Source organism: Punica granatum, chromosome 8 (genome assembly GCF_007655135.1).
Source record: "Punica granatum isolate Tunisia-2019 chromosome 8, ASM765513v2, whole genome shotgun sequence".
NCBI lineage: Eukaryota > Viridiplantae > Streptophyta > Magnoliopsida > Myrtales > Lythraceae > Punica > Punica granatum.
Window position 1 is genome coordinate 5,284,200 of NC_045134.1, and position 18,451 is coordinate 5,302,650.

The 18,451-nt window shown below is 42.6% G+C and overlaps 3 protein-coding genes across 3 annotated transcripts; 2 read left to right on the plus strand and 1 right to left on the minus strand.

The window, feature by feature from the left end:
* The first annotated feature begins 186 nt into the window (after positions 1-186).
* Positions 187-4,205, plus strand: LOC116187638 (subtilisin-like protease SBT1.8). The gene is made up of 3 exons (XM_031516495.1): positions 187-898; positions 996-2,030; positions 3,234-4,205. The coding sequence occupies exons 1-3, from the start codon at positions 253-255 to the stop codon at positions 3,902-3,904; spliced, it is 2,352 nt and encodes a 783-aa protein (XP_031372355.1). The 5' UTR covers positions 187-252; the 3' UTR covers positions 3,905-4,205.
* Positions 4,206-4,574: 369 nt separating this feature from the next.
* LOC116187639 (guanine nucleotide-binding protein subunit gamma 3) lies at positions 4,575-6,866 on the minus strand. Its single transcript, XM_031516496.1, has 5 exons — positions 6,133-6,866; positions 5,501-5,553; positions 5,354-5,398; positions 5,219-5,263; positions 4,575-5,099 (listed from the first exon to the last, which is right to left on the minus strand). The coding sequence occupies exons 1-5, from the start codon at positions 6,277-6,279 to the stop codon at positions 4,727-4,729; spliced, it is 663 nt and encodes a 220-aa protein (XP_031372356.1). The 5' UTR covers positions 6,280-6,866; the 3' UTR covers positions 4,575-4,726.
* Positions 6,867-12,156: 5,290 nt separating this feature from the next.
* On the plus strand, positions 12,157-14,166 carry LOC116186975 (protein LURP-one-related 6-like). Its single transcript, XM_031515537.1, has 3 exons — positions 12,157-12,746; positions 13,097-13,363; positions 13,492-14,166. Exons 1-3 carry the CDS (start codon positions 12,525-12,527, stop codon positions 13,633-13,635), a joined length of 633 nt encoding a protein of 210 aa, XP_031371397.1. The 5' UTR covers positions 12,157-12,524; the 3' UTR covers positions 13,636-14,166.
* Positions 14,167-18,451: the final 4,285 nt, after the last annotated feature.

Genomic DNA, 18,451 nt, shown 5'->3' on the forward strand with positions numbered 1-18,451 from the left:
TGAGTTACGTTAATGTTAATTTGATGTGGTCAATTACGAGATAATAATAGTATGTATGTACTTAAAAAAAATTTAAAATATTATATATCATTAAATAATAAAAAACTGTTTATGCCGTATTATAATATTTATAAAACTTTTTAAACATCCAGTCAAATTATCCCTTTATATATTTAGCAACAGAAGTCACTCCGTCCCCTTCCCATTCTCAGTCCGAGTACAGCTCACTCAGTCCCCAGGGCCGCAGTGTCGATGGCCCCTTCCTTCTTTCTCCTCCTCTTCCTCGCCGGATCTCTCCTCTCGCAATGCCTCTCATTCTCCGCCGCCGAACCCAACAACGTGAAGACGTACATAGTCCACATGAAGCATCACGACAAGCCCTCCTCCTTCGCCACCCACCATGACTGGTACGCCGCCAGCCTCCGCTCCCTCACCACCTCCACCACCGAAGCAGATGACAGGGCCGGTCACGACTCCTCCTCCCCCCTCCTGTACACCTACACCGACGCCTACCATGGCTTCGCGGCCTCCCTCACCCCCGACCAAGCCGAGTCCCTCCGCCGCTCTGATTCCGTCCTCGGCGTCTACGAGGACACTGTGTACTCTCTCCACACCACCCGCACCCCGGAGTTCCTCGGCATCTCCAAGGACCTCGGCCTCTGGGACCCCCGCAGCGACCAGGGACAGAACCCTGTTCGGGCTGCCGGCGACGTTATCATCGGAGTCCTCGACACCGGGGTGTGGCCCGAGTCGAAGAGCTTCGACGACACAGGCATGGCTGCGATCCCTGCCCGGTGGCGCGGGGAGTGCGAGGCAGGCCCCGACTTCAGCCCGAAGCTCTGTAACCGCAAGCTCATCGGCGCTCGATACTTCTCCAAGGGCTATCACATGGCCACAGGTTTGTCGACTCGACTGGATCTGCTTAATTGAAGTAATTGATGATGGTCGTAGTTTATTAATTGAACATATAAGTGATTCAGTATCGTTTTTGTCAGGTGGGAGTTTCTTAAAGAAGCCGAAGGAGGCGGAATCTCCCCGGGACCAGGACGGCCACGGGACCCACACCGCGAGCACTGCTGCTGGGTCTCTGGTTGCCAATGCGAGCCTGCTCGGCTACGCAAGTGGGACTGCCCGCGGTATGGCTACGCATGCTCGGGTTGCATCCTACAAGGTTTGCTGGAAGACGGGCTGCTTCGGGTCGGACATCCTTGCTGGGATGGATCGGGCTATTGCCGATGGCGTCGATGTTCTGTCCATGTCACTCGGTGGTGGGTCTGCCCAGTACTACAGGGATACGATTGCCATCGGGGCCTTCACTGCAATGGAGAGGGGCATCCTCGTTTCTTGCTCTGCAGGGAACAGCGGGCCTGCCCGGGCATCGCTGGCAAATGTGGCACCGTGGATCATGACAGTCGGGGCGGGCACCCTCGACCGTGATTTCCCGGCCTATGTAGTTCTTGGTGACAAGAGCCGCTTTACTGGGGTGTCCCTGTACAGTGGACCTGGGATGGGCGATAAGGCTGTGGGCTTGGTTTACAGCAAGGGATCAAACAGCTCTAGCAACCTCTGCTTGCCGGGCTCGCTCGATCATGACCAGGTTAAAGGCAAAGTTGTTTTGTGTGACAGAGGGGTCAATGCCCGAGTTGAGAAGGGGGCAGTGGTCCGGGATGCGGGCGGGGTTGGGATGATAATGGCCAATCTGGCAGCAAATGGGGAGGAGCTGGTGGCGGACAGCCACCTGTTGCCGGCCGTTGCGGTTGGTTGGAAGATGGGGGATCAGATCAGGAAATATGCCACATCCAATCCCAACCCGACAGCCGTGCTCAGCTTCGGTGGAACCGTGCTGAATGTACGCCCATCCCCCGTGGTGGCAGCGTTCAGCTCAAGAGGGCCGAATCTGGTGACCCCGCAGATACTGAAGCCCGATGTGATCGGTCCTGGGGTCAACATCCTGGCCGCCTGGTCCGAGGCACTGGGGCCCACTGGTCTTGACAAGGACACCAGGAAGACTCAATTCAACATTATGTCAGGTACACGCCCAACACAACGGCTAGTTTTGCGATGCTGACTTCTTATAATATTAGAGATCTTCAATTTCGAATTGCGCTCTTGCTCTTCGGTTAATGGACTTTAGCCAACCTTGGGAAGGCGTGTTAGCACATTACAATCATTCTTAATTCAAAACTGGGTCCAAAAGCATGGTAATTTCAAATTAACACGGATCCCGGTCTTCCTTATTCAACCTGAATTTAACTATATCGGTAAAATATGCTCGTTGTAAGGTTATGATTCATGCATCTTTTGACTTGCCTAAGCTTAATCATAATCTTTCGACTGGCCTAAGCTTCTAGGAGGATCAACCTCATTTATAGCGCCATCAACTTTTTACTATACATTTCGACGTTGTTGGATATATTGCCAATAACTTAACTTGTTGAAACTGTGTTATGATGGGTACTTTACTGCCTAGGCTCGAGGTCATGCGCTTGAAGTGCTGTCGGATATTGTGGGTCCCAAACTGTTGGGTGAATTTACGATGTGAAGAATTTTTAGAGCTGATATTGCTTACTCCGGAAATACCAAACTTCCACCGGTTGATCAGCGAAAGCCCCATTAGATTGCTGCTTTTGGTATCTCTAGGACTTTGTAGATATTGAAGAAAGTGAGAAAGAACAAAGGCATTGAATTCAATTATTCAAATTTAACTTTTAGTTGGGTGTAAGCTGGCAGGCACCAAGGGCAGCAAGTGGTAGGGATTATGAATCGAATCATGTTCACTTCACGAGCACATGATAGAAATCTAAGCACAGTGGAGCCGTCACTTGTATAGTAATAGCACTTTTATATTCTAATATGGCTTCACCTAAACCTTGAGGCCCCCCCCATTAATTTGGACTGTCGCAACGTTGATGATTAAAACCCGAAAAGTGTTATACTTTCAATAGGCGTGCTCGATTACGGTTTGGAATTGATGGAATGCACTATTTGTCACCAGCCCTTTTCTGATGGTGACGATGGTGCCTTCTTATTGTTTTAGGGAGTCGTTTTTTGAGCAGAGCCCTCTTATCACTTATTGTTGTGCTGACTAGTTCTTTAGGTGCAATCCGTTTTCTGTTGTTTTTCTTTCTTTTGAACAAGTGGAAGACGTGAATGTGGACTTTGTGTTGTTGATAAAACGGTGCCTGAATAGTGATCTTGTTTCTGACCAGCCTGATCCTTATTGACTGTTTCAGGTACATCAATGTCGTGCCCACATATCAGTGGTTTGGCCGCCCTGCTCAAGGCGGCTCATCCTAACTGGAGCCCAAGTGCAATCAAGTCAGCCCTCATGACCACAGCGTACGTTATCGACAACACGCAGTCTCCACTCAGGGATGCGGCGGGCGGGGCCTTCTCCACGCCTTGGGTCCATGGCTCGGGCCATGTGGACCCGCAGAAGGCCCTGTCCCCTGGCCTTGTCTACGATGCCTCTGCAGATGACTATGTTGCCTTCCTCTGCTCACTTGACTACTCCCTTGAGCACATCAAGGCCATCGTCAAGCGGCCTGAGATGAACTGCTCGCGGAAGTTCTCGGACCCCGGGCAGCTCAACTACCCGTCATTCTCAGTCCTGTTCGGGGACAAGAGGGTAGTGAGGTACACCCGGGAAGTGACCAACGTGGGGCCAGCAGCATCTATCTATAATGTAACCGTAACAGGCCCTTCTACCGTTGCAGTCAACATAAAGCCCAAGCGGCTTGTCTTTACAAAGGTCGGCCAAAAGCAGAGGTACACAGTGACCTTCCTGTCGAAGAAAGGGACAAGTCCAACCACAAGGTCGGGGTTTGGGTCCATCACCTGGAGCAAAGCCCAGATTCAAGTGAGGAGCCCCGTTGCTTACTCATGGACACAGTTGATGAGCTAAAACGTGTTGGTTTCTTATGGGTCTTCTTCCCCCTTCTGGGCTTTGTAAAGGGCAGAAACTGATGGGAGGGGAGCTCATGGGATAGAAATAAAATTGGTCCATGTCTCTTGCCATTAAGAATGGCAGACTTGGAGGTTTGCTTTAGATTGTGAGAAGAGTGGGCTTTGGCAGAGCTAATGTAATAGAACGTCTCGAAAAGATGAATCCTAGTGTAAAACCGAACAACCCGTGCTCAGATCAGGAGCATGGGGCTTTCTTTCAACGGTTGGCTATATTATACGAAACAGCAGTTCCATCCTCAGCCCTTTCCGAGAAGTTAACACCCTCGTCCTCTTATCCGAAACAGCTTCAAATCTGTCCTCTCATCATTAATGAAATCAGCCTAATTCTTGGGGCATTGCTTGCTCAAAAATTTACTGGATCTGTTCATTCCAGTTACGACGAATGTGGCCTTACTGATATTGGCATGACCGAACACAATAAGGCACATCATCACATCACTCTCCGCTCCCAACTCTTTAACTTATCGAAAGTGAGTGCACCAAGCAGTTCAGTGATTTTATTGTAACACGATAAAACACCACCAGATCGATTTAAACTGATGGAAGAATTTCAGTAATTTATATCGTTCTACAGTAGACTTGAGCACTCGCACTAATCACTGGCTGCAAGATGATAAGACAATCTTTGCCAAAACAAAGTTTCCATTTACGGATCTAATGACATGTAATCTTCTACATATATACAACAGAATCTGAGATCGTCGAAGGAATCTAATGGATTAAGAAGACGTACTAGAATCAACCATCTTATTACGAACCACTAGTAGCACGTATAGCACAGGTTACAACTACAGCACGTTCCTTTACAACTGAAACAGTCGGTCTTTACCTTTGGGCATTTAGGCCAACAACATCTCCATCTGCAGCAGTTGCTAGTCAGGCATGAAGGAAACCGGAAACTGCAGCTACAGCAGCAGCAACTTTGGAAACAATCTTTCATGCCTTTACAGCAATTGGAACAACGAGGGCAGGAGCAGCACCGTGGCTTAGGTATCGAACATTGGAAACATGGAGGGCACTTGCACGAACAGCAGGATCCACAGTCGCAGCAGCAGCAGGGTGTTTCTAAGGAGAGAGGGCACAGGGAGTAACAGCAGCAGCAGATCCACGAGAAACTAAAGCAGGACCATCCACTGCACCAGCAAGGAGTGATGCTCCGTTAGATAGATAATACAATGAAACTCTAATATCAGAGCGCTTATGATTTCAAATGGATCCGGTAGCATTAAAAAGGAGCACATGAAAGTCGAACCTGAGCCATTTCCAAAAGCGACGGGATTTACGTTTTTTCTGAGTTCTGCATCAAAGGAAAGCAAACACGATCATAACCATAATCTCTTCCTAATCTCATTTTTCCAGGGGAAAAGAACTCTCGGATATTCCTTACGTCAGTATTAGAGGATCCGAATTTGCCACGACGAAGTCCGTGACCCTGCAACCCATCGAGTAAGCCAAACAGTACACGAAATGAAAAACATCTTGGATATTCAGTAAAACGAGTCAAAGTAAACACGAGCTATAAACGAAGACGTACTCTTTGCATGACCGTGAAGCCGGTTGAAGGCTGTTGACAGATTTCAGTTCCTCCTGCTCACATATCACAAACAATCCAAGATCACCATGCTGCAGTTAGCTCTCGAATACACGCTCGACTCAAAAACGAATGACCTCACCAAGATTAAAATTTAGCCTGCTTATATTCACCGATTTTTCCACAAACTAATGACCCGTTTGTTGACTTCATCAGATTCCAAGGAAACAACAACTGTTGCTGTTTCAGAACAATGTCCAAAGAAACAAACCGTTCTTTCCACTTTGCTCCTAAAGAATTCTCAGCTCCGCGGCAAACCAATGACATCACAAAGCAAAGAACCAAAACAAAAGAAAAGGAAAATGTGCACTTTCTTGTCGGGGGCCAATTGCCGCAAACTAATCCAGCTCGGCTCGGCGTGGCCCCACGAGGCAGTTCCGGTGGCAAAATCTGCACTTTACTTCGATTGGACAGCAAAAACAATAGTCCTCCTCCCACCAAGACCAAGGAAAGCTTTCCTTTTTCTAGTGCCATTGGCTCATTTTTTATAATCGAGCAATGTTAATTAATTGACTAATTAAAGTATTTGTCATAAATGATGATAATTATTTTATAATATAAGAACAGAAGCCCACCTCAAGGAAACGAATTTCTCTCTCAAGCATCTGGACTCTGGCGGCCTCCCGGCGCTTCCCGTACAGGTCGGGGTACTCCGGCGGCGACCTCGGGCATGGCGGCGGCAGCGACGGCACCGTCGAGGAGCAGCCCGACCGGCCTGCCATAACCTGCGAGAGGTGCACCTTCTTCCTCCCAACTTCCCCCCTCAAGCTGCCTCAGCTGCCTCTGCTCCCTGCTCTGCTCTGTCAACTCCACATGCAAGCAAAAGACTCTACCCAGAAAAAGAAGCTTTGCAGAGAGAGAGAGAGAGAGAATCAAGGAAATGGAGAGAGAGAGAGATAAATGGCTCAGCCCCGAAATGTAGAAACAGTGTCAGTGGCAGTGGTACTCAGCAATAATAGCAGCCAGAGCCAGCAGAAGTGACTGTTGAAGAATTGCTTGCTTAGCTTTCCTTTGCTTAGCCACTTACCCAAAAAAAAAAAAAGAGAAGACTTTGGTTGCAAATATTAATTATGAACTGCCCAAAATTTATATATAAATAATATATAATTAAAACTAAAACTTATTTGTGTATTTAATTCGAGCATTTTGATGTACTGCTGCCAGCGCCAGCCATGCCATCCTAGTTGTCTACGCATTCATTCATTGTTAACAAGAATGTCACGACATCGTAAACACATTGCCACCGGCCCCGCACCCGGAGAGCTAAACACGGCAATACGGTACGGGGCCGTGGCCTCGTGACTTCGGGTTAGTGAGGCCGAGTCTTTATTGGGTTAGGATAGAGGGGGTGGCAGTGGCAGGGGATGTAAATAGGGGGAAGTGGAGGGGGCAAGTAGGAGACAGAATAAAATGGAGGTGGGTCTGCAGAAAACTGGAGGAGGCTGAAACTGAAAGCAGCAGGTGCATGAATGCACGGAAAAATCAGAAATTTTAATTTCCACTCCTCATAAAACGCTTACCGATATATTTCGTTTTTGGCTTGCAGGGCCTTAATAAAATAAACAATTTTGAGAAAATAATACAAATGCAGTAACATATGATCTCGTCCGAATATTTCAGGGTCGGTTCTTGTTAATAGAAGCAAGAACCTGTGTCTCCTCATTTAACTTTTCATTTTCTTCTACTAAATTCATGATCTCTTTTATGACTTATAAAGAAAATACAAATGGCTTTTTTGAAAAAAAAAGATGAATATGAATAAAGTGCAGAAAATCAGCGCGAAAGAGAAAAAAGGAAAAGATAATAAGGCTAAAAAGGGAGCCATTATGAGATCTGACCTTCTTCAAGACAGCCCAGTTGAAACAGAGTACTGCGGCCATAATAATAATAATTTTGTTTAAGTAAATAAATAAATGGCAATTATTGATTATATTAATAATAATAATAATAATAATAATACCAGACAATAGTACTGAGTTGCATTTGCTCAATACATTACATACAATAAAATAAAACAAGTTGAAAAAATACATAAATTGAAAATAAGATGCAGTTAAGAAAATTCATAACAATAACAATAATAGAATGGGAAAAGGCTGCAGAGGTAGCAAGGGGAAGTGTGTACGGCGGCGTTTGCAGTAAAGTAAAAAAAAGCATTTGAGTTAGATTTGCCCTTCAAGTGTCTTCTCTATTATACAGTAGAAAGAACTTTTTTCGAAAATCTCCTCCCCCCCTCTCTCTCTCTACCCTCTCCCACAATGATAGAGAGATAAAGTAGAAGAATTATGTCACTCCAATTTGGCTCCTCAAGTTCTCTCATCGTCTCCGTTTGCTCCCGTGGTGGTAATTGTTCTATGTTCACTTCGGGAATGGATCGAGGGAAGGAGGCGGAGGGAGGCAGTCGCCCCTTTAAACCTTTGTCATTATAAGAAAACTTTTATATACGATAGTTCAATTTTTAATGGAATGCCTCTTATTCATTCCATAATTCAAAAGCATTACCATATTATGTTTTCCCTCAAAAAGTTCGCTCCCCTCGATGCAAATCCTGACTCTTGTCCCTGTCTATGTTGATTCAGCTGTTTATTAATTGTCAGTGCCAGCCAAGATATTATGGAAATGTAAGTTGAATCTGGCGATCATTACAAATTGTGACAATGTAAGAATTTAAACACGTCATAAAAATCATAACATTTCATTTGATATTTTCCTTCAGTATTGAATGATTCTAGTGTAGTTCTAAAGTCAGTTCTCTTTATCGGCTACCGCTCCTCCGAGTGGTGATCGCGACACCGGCACCCGAGTCACGAATGACAAACAAAAAGTGATCAACTAGAAGGGTTTAATTAGGTAAGATAGAAATTTCAGGGGGTAAATTGATATCAATGAGAAATGGTGTTTCCCTCTCTCTCTCTCTCTCTCTCTCTCTCTCTCTCTCTCTCTCTCTATCTCTTGGTCATTGAATAGACAGTGGAGGGAAGCTCGAGAAGAACGATGTCGTGCCCTCTCTGACTACACGTGACAGCTGCGTAGGAAAGAGAACAGCTGCTTTCCTTTCTGCCCATCCATCTTCTCTATCTGCCCTCCTTTTCTTTCTTTTTCATTTTTTTCTTTTTGTTTTTTTGAAAAAAAATTCAGATGGCAACGACTACAAAAATTTGGGAATTGGGAGGGTTTGCAATTTATGATTCATCACTGGATTGAAATTTGCAAATCGAGTTCTCGAGTCATTGCCCAATATATGAAATAAAATAGCGAAACAAACTATAAATCTGTGCGGTCGTGCGTGATTCGCATCGATAGATTATGCCAATTTTCAAGTCCGTATTGAATATAAGACAAACTATTAAGAATGAAAATATCGTACAGTTCTAATTTTAATTTTAAACTAGTCTATACTATTAGTATTGCATTAGGTTTTTTTTGGGATAAATTCCTGATTGTGAAATTCGATTATCATGTTACGACTTACGAGATTATCCTTTGCCTATAATGCAAGGATTGCAATATGCGGGTGGGTTATTGATTCATCACGCGACTCAATACATGAAATAAACAGAGATAATTGCAATCCCGTGTTAATGCACTAGACTGCATCTGTCTCATAAATTGGATTAAATTGAGACTGCTTCATAAGTAATTGGGCTAAATTGGAACAACTTGAAACTGCTGGACCATGAAGAAGAGCTCTTCAGGTGCTTCTTATATTAGAATTATTGGGCCGGTTCTTCCCGGGCCCATTTGCATTTCCAACGGGTCACTCTTCAGGTGGAACGGTCCTTAAGTGGTCCTATCCTATGTATCAATACACACACACACACACAGATATATATATATATATATATATATATTGGGGGTTAGGAAACGACACCAATGAGGCTGGAACTTGGACGGGAATAGATAGATGAGGAAACGATATAAGAGCACGCGAAGTTTCATTATAAGAATCGATCGTAAATACTCAATTTCAGGTTGAGAACGATGTTGTGCCGATCCCCTTCTCAATTTTTTTAATCTAATTTGATTATGGTAGAATAAATGAGACACTCTCTAACTATAACGGAATGTTAAACCATTGGAGAATCTATTCGCCTCATAAAAACACGTGAAAATAAAGATATTGACACCAAAGTGGACTAATAAATGTACAGTCTTGCTTGCATGACAACCACCATTTAGCATTTAAAAAAAATCTTAAAAAAGAAGTCTTCCAATTCGTACTTTTAGCGATCTCAACCCCTCAATTTGATCCTGTGTTCTACTTAATAATAAATTATATGTTCTAAAATTCTTTATATATATATATATATTTCAATTTAAAAGACATGTTTATTCCAAACAAAATTTGTGATAAATTATTTTTTTCAAGAAAATTTTCAATACAGACTTACTTTTGAAACTCTATCTGAAAATTTTAGTAGAATTTTCGTAGGTAATTTGTTGGTCCAGTGAATTTGCTGAAATTATTGTAGTCACTGGGTTTAAATAGAGAATGAGAAGAGGGATATGATGAAGAGGAGAAAGATAGAATCAAGAAGAATGTATGGAGCATGACAAGAAGAAATACTTATTTCAAAGAGAAAACCGAATGCTATATAATTAGACAAAACATGGTTTTCAGGGGGAAAAAAGAAATGAAAACAAGACGAGAGTGTGAAAATTTGAAAATGAAGGTAAAAGTAATGAATTCATGCATGTCTTTATTCTTAACTTATAAAATTTTTATTTTTGCAAAGTAAAAATTATAAGCTCATTTTAGCAATTGTATATTAATCTATCTCTCTCTCGAAGTCCCTACATATTGATACATGCACTTATAAAGGCATATAAGCTAGTCACTATTAGTCAAATATTAGCTATATTATTTTTATTTTAAAATCAATAAAAATCTCTTTGAATTAAACACATTAGAGATAGATACATCATATAGAAACGCATTCCTACAAATAAAAGACGTAAGGACAGATAACACCGCATATAAAAACGCGTCTTATTTGTTTCTAAAAGTAATGATTTAGAAACAAAGTATTTATATTGATTCTAATATCTTATCTACGTAAGTTATTTGTGCAGTACCTCTTCCTTTACCAGTCTAAGACCTTGATCGTAACATTTCAAGGATTCGATTTCTGATGTCTAAGCTAGAAGGTGCTATATGATTCTGAATGTAGCTACTTTTTAACCATTAGAATGCCCAGTCATATGGAATAAAGGGGGCTGAAGAAAGTCACCCTCTACCCTATCTTTTGGGTTCACCTATCATATTCCCCTGAAATACACATTAATGGTTTCACGTACGACGTTGCATTCAAGTCTTTCGCCTTTGATCTCACCTCCGCTCAATCGATATGGGGTCCATCAAGCCAATTGTTTACAAGCAACACACTCGACATACACCTTATACTTTATTCGAACAGATCATAGAGGCGCAAGTTCCAAATTTCGGGTATATGCACTTTATCGTATGCTAGGAGAGGGACCATGATCGTTTTCATACTGAAATAAGTCAAATCTAGAATCTCACTAAGTACCTAGAACTCGCTACTATGTGGGTGTATTACGGGATGACCGTAATTGGCTCATAATACTTGATCTAGTGGGCTTTGAATTTAATCCACTTGTGTATTAGTGGGGCTGCGGTGATCAAGTTGGGCTAAAGTTTAGCAATCTCTGGTGAAATGAACATTTCATGGATGTTAGGTTCCCTTAGTTGGAGTAATCGCAGCTGGCCAATATTCCCACCTAGCTTTTTATTCAGGAGAAAAAGAAGAAGAAGTCATATCTGGTCTTATTTAGTTAGTCTTTACCGGTTGCAATGATATATATATATATATATATATATCGTATTTGCACATATGAAGTTTCTGTCATCGGCTTTTTTGTTGTGGAGAATATTGGCCGAATGCACCTTCACCAGCATATTTGTCCGAAGTGAATTAACATATATAATTCCTGTCCATGTCCATTGGCCTTTATATAAGATGCTCAATTTCAAAAAGTTCAATCCCATAGACGCCCATTTATCTAATACTTCTAGCACGTCAAAGACAACTTTTGCACTCATCTTCAATCGCGTTACTTAGCTTGATGGAGAAGAGACACTTTAGACTTTTCGAGACCCAATAGACCTTTCCAAACTCGTTCCTTTATCTAATACTTCTAGCACGTCAAAGACAACTTTTGCACTCATCTTCAATCGCGTTACTTAGCTTGATGGAGAAGAGACACTTTAGACTTTTCGAGACCCAATAGACCTTTCCAAGCTCGTTCCTTTATCTAATACTTCTAGCACGTCAAAGACAACTTTTGCACTCATCTTCAATCGCGTTACTTAGCTTGATGGAGAAGAGACACTTTAGACTTTTCGAGACCCAATAGACCTTTCCAAGCTCGTTCCTATACGACGACATACTAGATAATCGTCGAAGAACTAATGATCAAATGACTGTATACGTATATAATGCACAGCAACCCGGGGAATTCTCATTTCAGAGGAAACCGCTCTAAGACACTCAACTAATGATTCGACGATGCGTTTCCGAATTTTCGGCAAATAAACTAATAGCTTATGTGGATGTCGCAAATTTCTCGCAAAAGTCATCGTCCCAAGCAAGTAATAGGATATTGTAAATAGGATGGTCCGTTCAAAAGGGATTCCTTACAAGCTCGTGCCAATTATTGAAGCCAATTAAAGAAACAAATAGTAATAATTGAGCCAATTGTTTTTGTTCTCCTTCCAAGTCAAAACCCTACCAAACATTTGACAAAGAGTCCTTCAATTAGCACAACAAACCTTAACTTTATTATTCTTTTATGATATATCAAAAGCTACAGCCCCTTACATCTCTTGCGCACAACTTGTTAAATACATGGCAAACGGATCCCATTTGGCTCGTTGCTAATCAAACCTGCGATAAGAGAACTTTGAGAAAATCATCAGATACTGATCCAGAGGGAATTTAAAACGATGAGTACTGTGGCCGTCGTAAGCAAGATGTACTGTTCGAGCTCACAGGCGGTGCTGGTGGTGAGGAGGCGGCCGCATGTGGTGAATGGCGGTGGCTTCGTAGTGACAGACTGCACGCAGAAGGTGGTTTTCCGAGTTGACGGCTGTGCCACGCTTGGCACCAGCGGGGAGCTCGTCCTCCGGGATGGACAAGGCAATCCACTCCTCCTCATCCGCCGACAGGTATATATACAACAATTTATGCTATCCAACGTGGCTTTCAAACCGCTCCGGCAGAGTCATGTCCATCTTTTATGTGTTTAATCATGCTGATGCAGAGAGAAATCCTCGTACATAGATCCGTAGCTAGCTTCCTTAGATCGGTTGAATGTCCAACCTGTAAGAATACGTAGTATCATCTTCTAGGTAAAACAACCATGAATGAATCCCCGGAAAGTACTGCATCAATTAAGGGGTCATAGATCAACCTATGTTCTTTGTCAAATCTCTAGTGTAATGGACATAGGAGATTAGGGCAACTAACCGGACGCGGCGACTAACAGAAGTTATTTTATTTTATGGTGGTATTGCAGGGAGGTGGGGTTCTTCAGGCTCTGAGCATCCATAAGAAATGGAAGGGATACACTTGCAACTACGAAGACTCGCAGAAGTTGGCATTCAGCCTAAAGGAGCCCGTAAGTCATCAAAACTCAATATGCTTTGGGAAGAAGAATAATAATCAGATCAGAATCAGCCTTGAACCCCGAAAAAGCAGCAGAGATTGGAACTTTCAAGTTGATGGCTACTTCCCCGATAGAGACTGCAGCATCGTCGACTCTAACGGCCACACGATAGCAAAGGTGACCGGAATTCCACATGGTTATTATTTATCACGTCACCTAACAAAACAGTTGTGATATGCATGAGTTGTTTGCCATCGTCGGTCAAGGGTAATATGTTCATGTTGGTGTTTGATATGGAAGTGCAGGTCGGGGTGAAGACGGAAGTGGACGAGCTGATGGAAAGCAAGGACATCTATCACGTTACCATAAGAGCTGGAGTCGACCAAGCTTTCGTGTTTGGGATGATTGCAATTCTCGATCACATCTACGGCGAATCCACCACTTGCTAGAGATCGACCAAAGATTGATCTAGCTGACAAATTATTATCAGCCCACCCAGCTAGAGTTTGAAGGTTGGTCTATAATTCTAATATGGTGTCAAATTTTTCGTTAATTTGGACATAATCGAGGTCACGGAGGGTGCCGATGACTCAATCGGGGGTGGTGGCCGGGATCGTGGCTCCACCCCTTGGAATCGATAGAACTCCCAACGTCGGCGCTCTCCGTGGCCTCGATTCCGTCTAAATTAACATAAAATTTGACGCCGTGCTAGAATTGTTATCAAATCGAAAATTTTTACATTTTTAAATTGAAAAAAAAGTTTGTTTTAAAACTGTTATTTTTTTTGTTATTAATTCATTAATTAATGATCATATCATTTATTTTTTTGGGATAAATCCTTCTTGTCACGTTACGGAATCACCTACGAACCAAAAGCAATGCATGCATGATAAGTTACATCAAGAAGATGTCCACGCGATTTCTCTGTCTCGCTTCTCTTTTCCCTTTCTCAGTTATCCAATTAGGTGATGTTGCCATTGTCTGTACGGAACGGCTTTAGTTACAATACATACATACATATATATATATATATATATATGTCGGTTACAGAGGAGATCGAAACGGCTTTACTTATTATATATAGATATATATATATATATATTTCGTTTATAAAGAATATTCAAAATTTAGTATAATGAAAGGAAATTCTAAATAACTAATAAATGGACACGAGTAATATTATTAGGTATCGAATATGCTATATTTAGATCAATAGCGATGACATGCATCACTGCACTACGCTCTATTTTTAATATATATATATCTATCGAAAAGAGAATGTTCCTTCGTGAGTATGAACAACCAGGTAAACCGTATAGATATAGGCAATTAGATAACGATGTGAGTCAACCTTAGCAAATCTCAAACTCTCCTGAAAACATAGCTAGAGTTGTCTCAACTCTCAAATATAATATCATAAGAAATTTTACGTCACGACAGTTGATGTATTATAAAGTTTAGTTATGTCTCTTTGAAACTTGGACACAGTCGAACGCTTTCATGTTCCAACACGATTCCTCTTGGTGGCAAGGATCTCTAAGGGTCCCACCATTCTAATGGTTCCAATTGTTAATCACCATATCGAGGAATTTCACGTAATTCTAAGGTGCAACTTCTCAAAATGCAGTTATGCCTCATCGTCTTGGGTTATTGTGAGTTTATGCTGAGGTTATGCAATTTTCGAATAGGAATTCATTTTATGAAAGATTTTAGGTTTTCTTATTTCGGTGGGTCTCCGAGATCATTTTGATGACTTATGTTATGTTGAAAATTTCTCCTAATTAAATAATTAAAAAATTTCACCCAAAAAGATAGTGTAGTGCAATAGTGCTTGTCCTTATCTTGTAATCCGAATGTTCCAAGTTGATACTAGATGGGACTACATGTACACCTTCCTAGTTATTAAAATTTATATTTCATTGTATTAGGCATGCGATATCCTTTATAAGTGAAAAAAATTCAACCAAAAAATAATAATATAATTTAAAATATAATTGGTCACCGACCCCAAAAAAGAAAGTAATTGTATTATCATTTTAGTTTCTTCGGCCACCTATGTCCTTTAAGTTGAATTGATATTGATATGATATATATTTATGGGCTCGTGTGGACTTGGGCCTCCACTCAAAGTTTTATATGCCATCGAGGCCTAAATGGGTCCACTCTTTTCCCACTATTAATTAAGTGTACATCATAATTGGTAGTTTCCATGATAGGCCTACTAACCATTAGTAAATCATTAACAACAAAATGAAATCTTAACAGGATGGACGTTTACCTTTGGAACAAGATCTGCAAAATAAGTATTATTTGTGCTACTTATAAATGTTTCGGAGACCTAGACGACGAACCTTCCCCGATTAATCCAATCTACCACGATATATAGGGTTATGCTAATTAATGGATCCAATTATTTTTTATATTAACTTCTTTCAGTATGAAAACTGAAAGAGGAACAGTAACACTGTCGATATTTCTATGTGAGCAAGATAAAACTAATAAAGCAAAAAAAAAAAAAAAAGAATTACGAGGCATTCGATTAAGGGCTCCAAATCTCCTGTAGAATGATATAGAACTCATAATGTTTGCACTTAATTCCCCCGACAATCACTAATATTCTCTGCGGAACGATGTAAGTACGGCTATTGAAGAAATGATGACAATGAAGTAAGAATGGCTAATGCATATATGCTAGGCTATTTTGATCCCTGCATGCCTGCACCGGCCTTCTCCGTCAGCGTCAGCATCTGCAGTCTCGTCGTCGGATGACATCTCGGACATGTAGTCGTGATGCTCCACCTGCAATATCACGACCTCCATGAAGAGAAACCCTCCAATGGAGTAGTTGTGCCAGAAATTCCGGGCTGCCGTGCGGATAAATTTGATGACCGTGTTGCGGAAATCCAAGGGAACCCTGAGGGCCGACATGGACTGGGCGATGCTTGCCTTCCCATAGGAGTTGAAAAGGTCCCCGAGCCGGATGTGGGCATCTGCGTGCGATAGGGTACGACGGTAATATTCGGAACTGTCATCCAGGACAGCAACGGGTGATCCCTCGGTGGCCCGGATCACTAAGTCGAGACGTAGGTCGATCGAGAGGATGTAACCATTGGGGAGGGACTGCTCCGCAGATGTGGATGCAATGTTGCTGGGGTCCACCCGAAGGACCGGCCGGACGTCATGGTCGGTGATTTCAAAGTAGTAGGTCCATTGGTCAGTCGATGATGTATGGAATCGGGCTCTGGGGTCAATCAACAAGAACCGTATTAGAAGACTACTGTGCTCGAAACGGGCGCAGCACACGGCCTCTGCCTAGATTACTACAGTACTTGAGCAGAGATAGCACGTATAGATATAAACGCATGTTGTATGGAATTCTTCGATCTTGGAAACAACTGAATCTTGAATCTTGATGTGCTACGGAAATGTTACTGATCCATTCTCCCTTATATGCTATGCTTCTCAATCATTCGTAAGGACTCTTACGATCTATTTTGGATAGCAATATTTAAATCATATTAGTTTAACAAGAACAAGAAGAGGGGAAGATGTATGTCACAGATCATCTGTTACGTAATCTGTGCGCACCGGTGCTTATCTTCGGTCCAACAGACCAGTCCTTTGCCGACCCTCTTCCTCTTCTGCCCTTTCCCTGGCTCACGCATCAGCATCCGAGTTGTGTCATCGGGGTTACTATAGGTCGTTTGCTCTGTTTGGCCATTCTTGTCATCAGTAATCATCATGCCACCATGGTAGCCACCACTGGTGTGGTTCGATCTCGAACCAACACGGGGGTTCTCCATGTGATCATAATCAGCCTGCAAGGGAGCCCCAGTAGTTCCAGTATCCTCCGCCTCCACATGATCATCATCAGCCTGCATAGGAGCCGTGTTGGCCCCAGTCTCCTCTGCTGGCCAGTCACCTCTATGGCCGTTGTCCATCCTCTCGAGCAAGGGGTCGCTCTGCTGGAGTTTTCGGGTCTCGTTGAGCAGACCCCGGTTGATCAGGCTGGATTTCTTGATTTAATTAGAGAGGGTACATTTATTTGAGTGAGAAACTCTAAAATGAAAAGTGGGAGTTTAGGAGGTTAAGTAACTAATTATATAGACAACCAACTGTTATGGCTCAGGAAGCAAAATTAAGCGCGGGAACATGTAGAATGGTGTTGGATTGAATGGCTAAAGATTGCGTAACATGGTTAACAGTGAAAGCTCTTAGGCAACGTGCAAAAATTTGATGGAGCCATGCCATTTCGAGGTAGGGGTGAGCCTGGTTAACAGGTATATCGGGAATTGATTGAAAACCTACCCGTCGGGATTGAACATGTACCCGTTGGGAATTGACCGGGACCAGTAAATGTAACCGATGGCACCTGTAGCCCGACACCCCCAGGTAGGAGGCCTACGGCTCAAGAACTCTTCTTGATCAGATGTTTTGGGCCCAACCCAAACTTCTAAAACAGTTGATCGAACTCAAAACGTTATACTTGAAAGGAACGTCACCGAGCATTGGGGTCCCCATGGTCATCTAAAGACATATCATACTTCTATGATTCCGGATAACCGTTTTGCCTGCTCGAGAGCCATCGGATGTTTAGCCGGGGCTATACCCCGGTCCCATGGCTCTCCGCGAGGAAGATTTTCCTCCCGGAATCATAGAATTCTCCCAAATTATGGCCAGAACTAGAATGGCGTCATATAATATCAAATCACGAGGATACATTAGGCATGATTCCAGGCTAATGTTCTGGTTGCCGGTGCCATTTTCCTATGCAAACTTCGATGATGCAGGTTCAACTTGGATTGGCCTATTGATGTCATCTCAATGCGATCCTATCGACATTGAGCCTCTGGCATGCCATTGCCAATGTCAACGAGCACTAAACGTCGACCTAGGCATCATCTCTGACGTCCTTATCGTTCAATCCAGCACTTACCGACGTTCCGCTGGTTGTTTTTTTCGGAATTCAAAACTCACTTATTGCCACTGACATTAGAGCATGGGGGCAGCCACGTGATAATGGCTAGCCCCAGCCGTCCCGCCACCTGAGGCGGCTCCCCCGACCCTAATGATTTGCCCCATCCGAACTAATGAGTTTTTGCCCAAACTAGATCTATAGATTTGATTCACAATATAGACTTTCTCACAAATTATATCTCACAATAGACTTGCATTATCTTTCATTTATTTTTAGAGACCCTAAAACTTTTTCATTGTTTAATTTGAAGTCCCTCTCTGAAATTTAAATTGTGAAAAGTTAAAAAA

Coding starts and splice junctions, on each gene's coding strand:
- LOC116187638 (XM_031516495.1), top strand. CDS start 253: ATGGCCCCTTCCTTCTTTCTCCTCCTCTTCCTCGCCGGATCTCTCCTC. Junction 899..995: donor GGGCTATCACATGGCCACAG/GTTTGTCGACTC, acceptor CGTTTTTGTCAG/GTGGGAGTTTCTTAAAGAAG. Junction 2,031..3,233: donor TCAATTCAACATTATGTCAG/GTACACGCCCAA, acceptor TGACTGTTTCAG/GTACATCAATGTCGTGCCCA.
- LOC116187639 (XM_031516496.1), bottom strand. CDS start 6,279: ATGGCAGGCCGGTCGGGCTGCTCCTCGACGGTGCCGTCGCTGCCGCCG. Junction 5,264..5,353: donor TCGGATCCTCTAATACTGAC/GTAAGGAATATC, acceptor CCTTTGATGCAG/AACTCAGAAAAAACGTAAAT. Junction 5,100..5,218: donor CGCTTTTGGAAATGGCTCAG/GTTCGACTTTCA, acceptor TTGCTGGTGCAG/TGGATGGTCCTGCTTTAGTT.
- LOC116186975 (XM_031515537.1), top strand. CDS start 12,525: ATGAGTACTGTGGCCGTCGTAAGCAAGATGTACTGTTCGAGCTCACAG. Junction 12,747..13,096: donor TCCTCCTCATCCGCCGACAG/GTATATATACAA, acceptor GTGGTATTGCAG/GGAGGTGGGGTTCTTCAGGC. Junction 13,364..13,491: donor ACGGCCACACGATAGCAAAG/GTGACCGGAATT, acceptor ATGGAAGTGCAG/GTCGGGGTGAAGACGGAAGT.